Source organism: Entelurus aequoreus, linkage group LG15, assembly GCF_033978785.1.
Source record: "Entelurus aequoreus isolate RoL-2023_Sb linkage group LG15, RoL_Eaeq_v1.1, whole genome shotgun sequence".
NCBI classification, from domain to species: Eukaryota; Metazoa; Chordata; class Actinopteri; order Syngnathiformes; family Syngnathidae; genus Entelurus; species Entelurus aequoreus.
The window spans coordinates 57,969,091-57,983,064 of NC_084745.1; the positions used below are offsets into that span (position 1 = coordinate 57,969,091).

Sequence of the window (13,974 nt, forward strand, 5' to 3'; positions counted from 1 at the left end):
AAAAGAGTGCTAGTCAAAGATCCTCTATAAGACAGGAGTTGTATAGTGTACATGTTGTTTTTAAAGACATAGTGTATTTAAAAGAGTGCTAGTCAAAGATCCTCTATAAGACAGGAGTTGTATGGTGTCTATGTTGTTTTTAAAGACATAGTGTATTTAAAAGAGTGCTAGTCAAAGATCCTCTATAAGACAGGAGTTGTATGGTGTACATGTTTTTAAAGACATAGTGTATTTAAAAGAGTGCTAGTCAAAGATCCTCTATAAGACAGGAGTTGTATAGTGTCTATGTTGTTTTTAAAGACATAGTCTATTTAAAAGAGTGCTAGTCAAAGATCCTCTATAAGACAGGAGTTGTATGGTGTCTATGTTGTTTTTAAAGACATAGTGTATTTAAAAGAGTGCTAGTCAAAGATCCTCTATAAGACAGGAGTTGTATGGTGTACATGTTGTTTTTAAAGACATAGTGTATTTAAAAGAGTGCTAGTCAAAGATCCTCTATAAGACAGGAGTTGTATGGTGTCTATGTTGTTTTTAAAGACATAGTGTATTTAAAAGAGTGCTAGTCAAAGATCCTCTATAAGACAGGAGTTGTATGGTGTATATGTTGTTTTTAAAGACATAGTGTATTTAAAAGAGTGCTAGTCAAAGATCCTCTATAAGACAGGAGTTGTATAGTGTCTATGTTGTTTTTAAAGACATAGTGTATTTAAAAGAGTGCTAGTCAAAGATCCTCTATAAGACAGGAGTTGTATGGTGTACATGTTGTTTTTAAAGACATAGTGTATTTAAAAGAGTGCTAGTCAAAGATCCTCTATAAGACAGGAGTTGTATGGTGTCTATGTTGTTTTTAAAGACATAGTGTATTTAAAAGAGTGCTAGTCAAAGATCCTCTATAAGACAGGAGTTGTATGGTGTCTATGTTGTTTTTAAAGACATAGTGTATTTAAAAGAGTGCTAGTCGAAGATCCTCTATAAGACAGGAGTTGTGCTTTGACACAAGAATGCTGTGTGGTGGTCCAATGAGAAGAGGTGATGATGTGTTCCTCTGCCCACCACCAGGTGGCAGTAGGAGACATCGTGAAGGTGACCAATGGCCGCCACCTCCCGGCTGACATGGTCCTGGTGTCGTCCAGGTCAGTAGATATGAACACGTGACTTGTCCTGGTCCTGGTCCTGGTCTGAAGGACTGTGTTCCACAGTGAACCTCAGGCTATGTGCTACACCGAGACCTCCAACCTGGATGGTGAGACCAACTTGAAGATCAGACAGGTATTCACTGGCTAGATGTCTGCAGGTCTTCCTGGATCTGAATCTGATCCATTCTGCTGCTCGTTCAGGGTCTTTCCCTCACCGCCGCCTTCCAGACTTTGGAGGATCTGATGTCCTTGTCTGGTCGTCTGGAGTGTGAAGGTCCAAACCGACACCTGTACGACTTCACCGGGACTCTACGGCTGGACAACCACAAGTAAGAAGGTCTGGATTGTTGCAGGAGGATCTCCTCCTTCATGACTTCTCCTCCTCAGTCCTGCTCCTCTAGGTCCAGACCAGGTCCTGCTGCGTGGCGCCCAGATCCGAAACACACAGTGGGTGGTGGGGATTGTGGTCTACACCGGCCATGACTCCAAGCTGATGCAGGTACCAGTCTTCTGCTCCGAGTGTGGGACTCCTGACAAACATCTAGTCTCCCGTCCCGCACAAGAACTCCACCAAGGCACCGCTGAAGCGGTCCAACGTGGAGCGAGTCACCAACATGCAGATCCTGGTCCTGCTGGGCATCCTGCTGGTCATGGCCCTCATCAGCTCTGTGGGCGCTGCCATCTGGAACACTCAGCACACTGACACTTCCTGCTGGTACCTCTCACGCGTTGGTGAGACACACACACACACACACACACACACACACACACACACACACACACACACACACACACACACTAACAGGGTGTGTGTGTGTGTGTGTGTGTGCAGGAGACATCTCAGCTAACTTCGCCTACAACCTCCTGACCTTCATCATCCTGTACAACAACCTGATCCCCATCAGCCTGCTGGTCACCTTGGAGGTGGTGAAGTTCACACAGGCACTCTTCATCAACTGGGTGAGCATCATGTGACCTGACACCTGCTCAAGGTGTGTGACGTGTGTGTGTGTGTGTGTGTGTGTGTGTGTGTGTGTGTGTGTGTGCTTGCAGGACATGGAGATGTACTACGCAGAGACCGACACACCTGCCATGGCTCGCACCTCCAACCTGAATGAGGAGCTTGGCCAGGTTGCTGCTCCTCCTCTCTCAAACTGTGCACCTGGAACCCTATTCACCTGTGTGTGTGTGAGTGTGTGTGTGTGAGTGTGTGTGTGTGTGTGTGTGTTGTACATCCACGTGTGTGTACTAATGTGTGTGTTGTACATCCACCTATGTGTGTTTTAGATCCACCTAGGTGTGGCTCTAAGACACACCTAGGTGGATCTAAAACACACCTAGGTGGATCTAAAACACACATAGGTGGATCTAAAACACATGTAGGTGGATCTGATAACACACACACACACACAGGTAAACATTATTACACACACAGGTGAACATTATTACACACACAGGTGAACATTAGTACACACACAGGTGAACATTATTACACACACAGGTGAACATTAGTACACACACAGGTGAACATTATTACACACACAGGTGAACATTAATACACACAGGTGAACATTAGTACAGGTGAACATTAGTACACACACAGGTGAACATTATTACACACACAGGTGAACATTAATACACACAGGTGAACATTAGTACAGGTGAACATTAGGACACCCAGGTGAACATTATTACACACACAGGTGAACATTATTACACACACAGGTGAACATTAATACACACAGGTGAACATTAGTACAGGTGAACATTAGTACACACACAGGTGAACATTAATACACACAGGTGAACATTAGTACAGGTGAACATTAGGACACCCAGGTGAACATTATTACACACACAGGTGAACATTAGTACACCCAGGTGAACATTAGTACACCCAGGTGAACATTAGCACAGGTGAACATTAGTACACCCAGGTGAACATTAGTACACCCATGTGAACATTAGCACAGGTGAACATTAGTACACCCAGGTGAACATTAGCACAGGTGAACATTAGTACACCCAGGTGAACATGAGTACAGGTGAACATTAGTACACCCAGGTGAACATTAGCACAGGTGAACATTAGTACACCCAGGTGAACATTAGTACACCCAGGTGAACATTAGTACAGGTGAACATTAGTACACCCAGGTGAACATTAGTACACCCAGGTGAACATTAGCACAGGTGAACATTAGTACACCCAGGTGAACATTAGTACAGGTGAACATTAGCACAGGTGAACATTAGCACAGGTGAACATTAGCACAGGTGAACATTAGTACACCCAGGTGAACATTAGTACAGGTGAACATTAGCACAGGTGAACATTAGCACAGGTGAACATTAGCACAGGTGAATGACAGGTGCACAGATTAATATTGAGGTTTGCAAAGGTTTAAGCTCCAATCAAACATTTTTGTTGAGGTGTGTTTTTGTTTTGCAGGTGAAATATTTGTTTTCTGACAAAACGGGCACCCTCACCTGTAACGTCATGACCTTCAAGAAGTGTACCATCGCTGGCATCACCTACGGGTAATCACTCACACCTCAGTCCTTCCTCAACTTCACTTCCTCATTGATCAACTAATCAATTCTCTGGAAACATCAATAATCACTTCTAGACACTTTCCTGATCTCGACTGTGATCCATCCATGGAGGACTTCAGGTGAGCTCACCTTCACCTTTACCTTCACCTTCATCTTCACCTTCATCTTCACCTTCACCTTCACCTTCATCTTCACCTTCATCTTCACCTTCACCTTCATCTTCACCTTCACCTTCTTCTTCACCTTCACCTTTACCTTCACCTTCACCTTCTTCTTCATCTTCACCTTCACCTTCATCTTCACCTTCATCTTCACCTTCACCTTCACCTTCATCTTTACCTTCACCTTCATCTTCTTCTTCACCTTCACCTTCACCTTTACCTTCACCTTCACCTTCTTCTTCATCTTCACCTTCACCTTCACCTTCACCTTCATCTTCACCTTCACCTTCACCTTCTTCTTCACCTTCACCTTCATCTTCACCTTCACCTTCACCTTCATCTTCATCTTTACCTTCACCTTCATCTTCTTCTTCACCTTCTTTTTCACCTTCACCTTCTTCTTCTTTTTCTTCTGTGTAATGTCACTTTACTATCAACTCTGACTTATATTACTATCAAATCTTACTAATATTATTATCAACTCTTACTAATATTACTACGAACTCTGACTAATATTATTACCAACTCTTACTAATATTATCAACTCTTACTAATATTACTATCAACTCTGACTAATATTATTATCAACTCTTACTAATATTACTATCAACTTTTACTAATATTACTATCAACTCTGACTAATATTATTATCAACTCTTACTAATATTACTATCAACTCTGACTAATATTACTATCAACTCTTACTAATATTACTATCAACTCTGACTAATATTATTATCAACTCTTACTAATATTACTATCAACTTTTACTAATATTACTATCAACTCTGACTAATATTATTATCAACTCTTACTAATATTACTATCAACTCTGACTAATATTACTATCAACTCTGACTAATATTACTATCAACTCTGACTAATATTATTATCAACTCTTACTAATATTACTACCAACTCTGACTAATATTACTACCAACTCTTACTAATATTATCAACTCTTACTAATATTACTATCAACTCTGACTAATATTATTATCAACTCTTACTAATATTACTATCAACTTTTACTAATATTACTATCAACTCTTACTAATATTACTATCAACTCTGACTAATATTACTATCAACTCTTACTAATATTATCAACTCTTACTAATATTACTATCAACTCTGACTAATATTATCAACTTTTACTAATATTACTATCAACTCTGACTAATATTACTATCAACTCTTACTAATATTATCAACTCTTACTAATATTACTATCAACTCTGACTAATATTATCAACTTTTACTAATATTACTATCAACTCTTACTAATATTATCAACTTTTACTAATATTACTATCAACTCTGACTAATATTATTATCAACTCTTACTAATATTACTATCAACTTTTACTAATATTACTATCAACTCTGACTAATATTATTATCAACTCTTACTAATATTACTATCAACTCTGACTAATATTACTACCAACTCTTACTAATATTATCAACTCTTACTAATATTACTATCAACTCTGACTAATATTATTATCAACTCTTACTAATATTACTATCAACTCTGACTAATATTACTATCAACTCTTACTAATATTATTATCAACTCTTACTAATATTACTACCAACTCTGACTAATATTATTATCAACTCATACTAATATTACTATCAACTCTGACTAATATTACTACCAACTCTTACTAATATTATCAACTCTTACTAATATTACTATCAACTCTGACTAATATTATTATCAACTCTTACTAATATTACTATCAACTTTTACTAATATTACTATCAACTCTGACTAATATTATTATCAACTCTTACTAATATTACTATCAACTCTGACTAATATTACTACCAACTCTTACTAATATTATCAACTCTTACTAATATTACTATCAACTCTGACTAATATTATTATCAACTCTTACTAATATTACTATCAACTTTTACTAATATTACTATCAACTCTGACTAATATTATTATCAACTCTTACTAATATTACTATCAACTTTTATTAATATTACTATCAACTCTGACTAATATTATTATCAACTCTGACTAATATTATTATCAACTCTTACTAATATTACTACCAACTCTGACTAATATTATTATCAACTCTGACTAATATTATTATCAACTCTTACTAATATTACTACCAACTCTGACTAATATTATTATCAACTCTTACTAATATTACTATCAACTCTCACTAAAATTATTATCATCTCTTACTATTATTATTATCATCTCTTACTAATATTATTTTCAACTCTTACTAATATTATTATCAACTCTTAGTAATATTATCAACTCTGACTAATATTATCAACTCTGACTAATATTATTATCAACTCTTACTAATATTATCAACTCTGACTAATATTATCAACTCTGACTAATATTATTATCAACTCTTACTAATATTACTACCAACTCTGACTAATATTATTATCAACTCATACTAATATTATTATCAACTCTTACTAATATTACTATCAACTCTGACTAATATTACTATCAACTCTTACTAATATTATTATCAACTCTTACTAATATTACTACCAACTCTGACTAATATTATTATCAACTCATACTAATATTACTATCAACTCTGACTAATATTACTACCAACTCTTACTAATATTATCAACTCTTACTAATATTACTATCAACTCTGACTAATATTATTATCAACTCTTACTAATATTACTATCAACTTTTACTAATATTACTATCAACTCTGACTAATATTATTATCAACTCTTACTAATATTACTATCAACTCTGACTAATATTACTACCAACTCTTACTAATATTATCAACTCTTACTAATATTACTATCAACTCTGACTAATATTATTATCAACTCTTACTAATATTACTATCAACTTTTACTAATATTACTATCAACTCTGACTAATATTATTATCAACTCTTACTAATATTACTATCAACTTTTATTAATATTACTATCAACTCTGACTAATATTATTATCAACTCTGACTAATATTATTATCAACTCTTACTAATATTACTACCAACTCTGACTAATATTATTATCAACTCTGACTAATATTATTATCAACTCTTACTAATATTACTACCAACTCTGACTAATATTATTATCAACTCTTACTAATATTACTATCAACTCTCACTAAAATTATTATCATCTCTTACTATTATTATTATCATCTCTTACTAATATTATTTTCAACTCTTACTAATATTATTATCAACTCTTAGTAATATTATCAACTCTGACTAATATTATCAACTCTGACTAATATTATTATCAACTCTTACTAATATTATCAACTCTGACTAATATTATCAACTCTGACTAATATTATTATCAACTCTTACTAATATTACTACCAACTCTGACTAATATTATTATCAACTCATACTAATATTATTATCAACTCTTACTAATATTACTATCAACTCTGACTAATATTACTATCAACTCTTACTAATATTATTATCAACTCTTACTAATATTACTACCAACTCTGACTAATATTATTATCAACTCATACTAATATTACTATCAACTCTGACTAATATTACTACCAACTCTTACTAATATTATCAACTCTTACTAATATTACTATCAACTCTGACTAATATTATTATCAACTCTTACTAATATTACTATCAACTTTTACTAATATTACTATCAACTCTGACTAATATTATTATCAACTCTTACTAATATTACTATCAACTCTGACTAATATTACTACCAACTCTTACTAATATTATCAACTCTTACTAATATTACTATCAACTCTGACTAATATTATTATCAACTCTTACTAATATTACTATCAACTTTTACTAATATTACTATCAACTCTGACTAATATTATTATCAACTCTTACTAATATTACTATCAACTTTTATTAATATTACTATCAACTCTGACTAATATTATTATCAACTCTGACTAATATTATTATCAACTCTTACTAATATTACTACCAACTCTGACTAATATTATTATCAACTCTGACTAATATTATTATCAACTCTTACTAATATTACTACCAACTCTGACTAATATTATTATCAACTCTTACTAATATTACTATCAACTCTCACTAAAATTATTATCATCTCTTACTATTATTATTATCATCTCTTACTAATATTATTTTCAACTCTTACTAATATTATTATCAACTCTTAGTAATATTATCAACTCTGACTAATATTATCAACTCTGACTAATATTATTATCAACTCTTACTAATATTATCAACTCTGACTAATATTATCAACTCTGACTAATATTATTATCAACTCTTACTAATATTACTACCAACTCTGACTAATATTATTATCAACTCATACTAATATTACTATCAACTCTGACTAATATTACTACCAACTCTTACTAATATTATCAACTCTTACTAATATTACTATCAACTCTTACTAATATTATCAACTCTGACTAATATTATCAACTCTGACTAATGTTATTATCAACTCTTACTAATATTATCAACTCTGACTAATATTACTATCAACTCTGACTAATATTATTATCAACTCTTACTAATATTACTATCAACTTTTACTAATATTACTATCAACTCTGACTAATATTACTATCAACTCTTACTAATATTACTATCAACTCTTACTAATATTACTATCAACTCTTACTAATATTATCAACACTCACTAATATTACTATCATCTCTTACTAATATTACTATTAACTCTGACTAATATTATCAACTCTTAATAATATTATTATCAACTCTTACTAATATTATCAACTCTGACTAATATTACTATCAACTCTGACTAATATTACTATTAACTCTGACTAATACTATTATCAACTCTGACTAATAATATTATCAACTCTGACTAATATTACTATCAACTCTGACTAATATTACTATCAAGTCTGACTAATACTATTATCAACTCTGATTAATATTACTATCAAGTCTGACTAATACTATTATCAACTCTGACTAATATTACTATCAAGTCTGACTAATACTATTATCAACTCTGACTAATATTACTATCAAGTCTGACTAATACTATTATCAACTCTGCCAGCAACCTGCCAGCCAGCAGCAACAACTCCACAGACTTTGATGATCCAACTCTCATGGAGAACATAGAAAAAGGACATGTAAGTTTCACCATACTTAGTTTATTTGATCTTCTTACATTCTTTCTACTTGTTCTTTATTCACTGTTGACTTATTTACACCTTCTACTTGTACTTTATTGACTTATTTACACCTTCTACTTGTACTTTATTGACTTATTTACACCTTCTACTTGTACTTTATTGACTTATTTACACCTTCTACTTGTACTTTGACTTATTTACACCTTCTACTTGTACTTTATTGACTTATTTACACCTTCTACTTGTACTTTATTGACTTATTTACACCTTCTACTTGTACTTTATTGACTTATTTACACCTTCTACTTGTACTTTATTGACTTATTTACACCTTCTACTTGTACTTTATTGACTTATTTACACCTTCTACTTGTACTTTATTGACTTATTTACACCTTCTACTTGTACTTTATTGACTTATTTACACCTTCTACTTGTACTTTATTGACTTATTTACACCTTCTACTTGTACTTTATTGACTTATTTACACCTTCTACTTGTACTTTATTGACTTATTTACACCTTCTACTTGTACTTTATTGACTTATTTACACCTTCTACTTGTACTTTGACTTATTTACACCTTCTACTTGTACTTTATTGACTTATTTACACCTTCTACTTGTACTTTATTGACTTATTTACACCTTCTACTTGTACTTTATTGACTTATTTACACCTTCTACTTGTACTTTATTGACTTATTTACACCTTCTACTTGTACTTTATTGACTTATTTACACCTTCTACTTGTACTTTATTGACTTATTTACACCTTCTACTTGTACTTTATTGACTTATTTACACCTTCTACTTGTACTTTATTGACTTATTTACACCTTCTACTTGTACTTTATTGACTTATTTACGCCTTCTACTTGTACTTTATTGACTTATTTACACCTTCTACTTGTACTTTATTGACTTATTTACACCTTCTACTTGTACTTTATTGACTTATTTACACCTTCTACTTGTACTTTATTGACTTATTTACACCTTCTACTTGTACTTTATTGACTTATTTACACCTTCTACTTGATTGATTGATTGATTGATTGAGAAGTTTATTGATATGTTAAAGAATGTAATCCATGTAATGCTTTAAAAAGGCAAATGGATGGCACAAAAAGCCAAAAGGCTTGTTTCCATTGTGCTCCATTAAATATTCATCATATTTGATACATTCAATAATAAAAGATCTATAACCTGTAACATGTATATAAAAAATGACGTTAAAAAAATGGATAAATGATGTACATATACACGGTATACATGTCAGGTGATTTGAAAAACAATATATACAAAAGGGGGGGGGGGTATATATACACTATGTACATGTTGACTACAAGAGTGTGCAAAACACAATGAGAAAATATACAAACACTATAACCACATATAAATATATATACACTATAACCACATATAAATATATATACACTATAACCACATATAAATATATATACACTATAACCACATATAAATATATATACACTATAACCACATATAAATATATATACACCACATATAAATATATATACACTATAACCACATATAAATATATATACACCACATATACATATATTTACACTACAACCACATATAAATATATATACACCACATATAAATATATATACACTATAACCACATATAAATATATATACACTATAACCACATATAAATATATATACACTATAACCACATATAAATATATATACACCACATATAAATATATATACACTATAACCACATATAAATATATATACACTCTAACCACATATAAATATATATACACTATAACCACATATAAATATATATACACCACATATAAATATATATACACTATAACCACATATAAATATATATACACCACATATACATATATATACACTATAACCACATATAAATATATATACACTATAACCACATATAAATATATATACACTATAACCACATATAAATATATATACACCACATATAAATATATATACACTATAACCACATATACATATATATACACTATAACCACATATACATATATAAACTATAACCACATATAAATATATATACACTATAACCACATATAAATATATATACACCACATATACATATATATACACTATAACCACATATAAATATATATACACCACATATAAATATATATACACTATAACCACATATAAATATATATACACCACATATAAATATATATACACTATAACCACATATAAATATATATACACCACATATAAATATATATACACTATAACCACATATACATATATATACACTATAACCACATATACATATATAAACTATAACCACATATAAATATATATACACTATAACCACATATAAATATATATACACCACATATAAATATATATACACTATAACCACATATAAATATATATACACTATAACCACATATAAATATATATACACTATAACCACATATAAATATATATACACTATAACCACATATAAATATATATACACTATAACCACATATACATATATAAACTATAACCACATATAAATATATATACACTATAACCACATATAAATATATATACACAACATATAAATATATATACACTATAACCACATATAAATATATATAAACCAAATATAAATATATATACACAATAACCACATATAAATATGTAACTATAAATAAAATGTTGAACATACTAGACAACTTGTCTTTTAGTAGTAAGTAAACAAACAAAGACTCCTAATTAGTCTGCTGACATATTGTGTCATTTATACACCTATTATTTTGTACACATTATGAGGGACAAACTGTAAAAATTGATTATTCATCTACTTGTTCATTTACTGTTAATATCTGCTTATTTTCTGTTTGAACATGTACTATCTACACTTCTGTTCAAATGTAATAATCACTTATTCTTCTCTTCTTTGATACTTGACATTAGTTTAGGATGATACCACACATTTAGGTATGGATGTGATACCAAGTAGTTACAGGATCATACATTGGTCATATTCAAAGTCCTCATGTGTCCAGAGACATATTTACTGACTTTATGAACATAATACGAATTTTGAAAAAGGAAAAAGAGTTTTTGTGATGCTAAAAAATATTGGAAGTAATCATAGTAGTATCGACTAGATATGCTATTGTACTTGATATCATCACAGTGGATGTCAGGTGTAGATCCACCCATGGTATTTGTTTACATTGTGACGGTGGTGAGCTATTGTATCCTCCTACGGTGTGTAGTGAAGCATGTTTAGCTATTCCTCATCCTCCAGTGATAATAGTACTTGTAAGAAACATACTTTATATGTCGCCATGGAGACCAGGATTAGTGATTTAGAAGTAGCTAAAACACTGTGGATGGATGTTAGCCATGTGTTAAAGCAGCTCTTCCTGAGGGTGTTTCAGTGTTATAACTTCACCTTTATCTTGACTTTTTACACCAACATTCTCCCTTTTCTGTCTACACACTGTGTCTGCTTGTAAGTACTCTGTGTGTGTGCGCTGCCCAACATGCTCCTCTGCTTTTCTGTCTACACACTGTGTCTGCTTGTAAGTACTCTGTGTGTGTGCGCTGCCCAACATGCTCCTCTGCTTTTCTGTCTACACACTGTGTCTGCTTGTAAGTACTCTGTGTGTGTGCGCTGCCATACATGCTCCTCTGCTTTTCTGTCTACACACTGTGTCTGCTTGTAAGTACTCTGTGTGTGTGCGCTGCCCAACATGCTCCTCTGCTTTTCTGTCTACACACTGTGTCTGCTTGTAAGTACTCTGTGTGTGTGCGCTGCCCAACATGCTCCTCTGCTTTTCTGTCTACACACTGTGTCTGCTTGTAAGTACTCTGTGTGTGTGCGCTGCCCAACATGCTCCTCTGCTTTTCTGTCTACACACTGTGTCTGCTTGTAAGTACTCTGTGTGTGTGCGCTGCCCAACATGCTCCTCTGCTTTTCTGTCTACACACTGTGTCTGCTTGTAAGTACTCTGTGTGTGTGCGCTGCCCAACATGCTCCTCTGCTTTTCTGTCTACACACTGTGTCTGCTTGTAAGTACTCTGTGTGTGTGCGCTGCCATACATGCTCCTCTGCTTTTCTGTCTACACACTGTGTCTGCTTGTAAGTACTCTGTGTGTGTGCGCTGCCCAACATGCTCCTAAAAGCAGCAACGTCAGCAGGTGATGTCATGCCTGTAAAAAGAAAATGGTGAAGCGGTGTGTTGGAGTCATCAGTACCAGGATACTCTACTAGTACCGCTCTACTGTACAACCCTAGTACCTAGTTAGCTAGTTAGTGAGCAGGCCGTCAGGAGAAAGTAAAGATTGTGATGTTGTGGCTGTAGGCGACGGCTCCTCACATCTGTGAGTTCCTGACCATGATGGCGGTGTGCCACACGGTGGTGCCGGAGCAGGAGGACCAGCAGCTGGTCTACCAGTCCTCCTCCCCAGACGAGGGCGCCCTGGTGAAAGGAGCCAAGGGTCTGGGCTTTGTTTTCACCGCCAGGACGCCCAACTACGTCATCATGGAGGCGGTAAGTGTGCGGCGGCGGCCACTCTGGGTGGAGACTTCTTTCTTTGTGACTGCTGTGTGTCTGCAGCGAGGCAAGGAGCTGAGCTACGAGCTGCTGAACGTTCTGGAGTTCTCCAGGTACTCTTCTTTTCTTCCTCCCTCCCTCGCTGAAGACACGCCCCTCTTCACACTGCTACCCTCTCCTCAGCAACCGCAAGCGCATGTCGGTGGTGGTGCGCACCCCCAACGGCAGGCTCCGCCTCTACTGCAAAGGGGCGGTACGTTGTTGTCATGACAAGTGTGCGCTGGTGGCAGCAGCTGAAGGAGTCTTCCTTGCAGGACAACGTGATCTTTGAACGCCTCACGGAGGACTCGCAGTACAAGGACTTGACCATGGCTCACCTGGAGATGTTCGCCACAGAAGGTGAGAGGAAGGCGGAGTCTCACGCTCTTCA

The 13,974-nt window shown here is 33.6% G+C and overlaps 1 protein-coding gene across 5 annotated transcripts in view; it reads left to right on the top strand.

Annotated features, from left to right (window-relative positions):
- The window catches only part of atp8a2 (ATPase phospholipid transporting 8A2), a 111,387-nt gene that overhangs the window by 56,226 nt on the left and 41,187 nt on the right, over positions 1–13,974 (top strand). For 4 of the 5 annotated variants that reach the window (XR_009821226.1, XM_062021861.1, XM_062021862.1 and 1 more), the window contains exons 7-20: positions 1,060–1,133; positions 1,200–1,269; positions 1,338–1,465; positions 1,524–1,635; positions 1,700–1,868; positions 1,969–2,096; positions 2,190–2,267; positions 3,589–3,677; positions 3,767–3,811; positions 8,931–9,006; positions 13,353–13,541; positions 13,608–13,657; positions 13,728–13,797; positions 13,859–13,943. Coding sequence is in view for 4 of the 5 variants with exons in the window: in XM_062021861.1 (XP_061877845.1) it covers positions 1,060–1,133; positions 1,200–1,269; positions 1,338–1,465; positions 1,524–1,635; positions 1,700–1,868; positions 1,969–2,096; positions 2,190–2,267; positions 3,589–3,677; positions 3,767–3,811; positions 8,931–9,006; positions 13,353–13,541; positions 13,608–13,657; positions 13,728–13,797; positions 13,859–13,943 (1,363 nt within the window). In the remaining variant the exon portion in view is untranslated. The remainder of the gene's footprint in view (positions 1–1,059; positions 1,134–1,199; positions 1,270–1,337; positions 1,466–1,523; positions 1,636–1,699; positions 1,869–1,968; positions 2,097–2,189; positions 2,268–3,588; positions 3,678–3,766; positions 3,812–8,930; positions 9,007–13,352; positions 13,542–13,607; positions 13,658–13,727; positions 13,798–13,858; positions 13,944–13,974) is intronic. The other variant, XM_062021863.1, reaches the window with a different exon arrangement.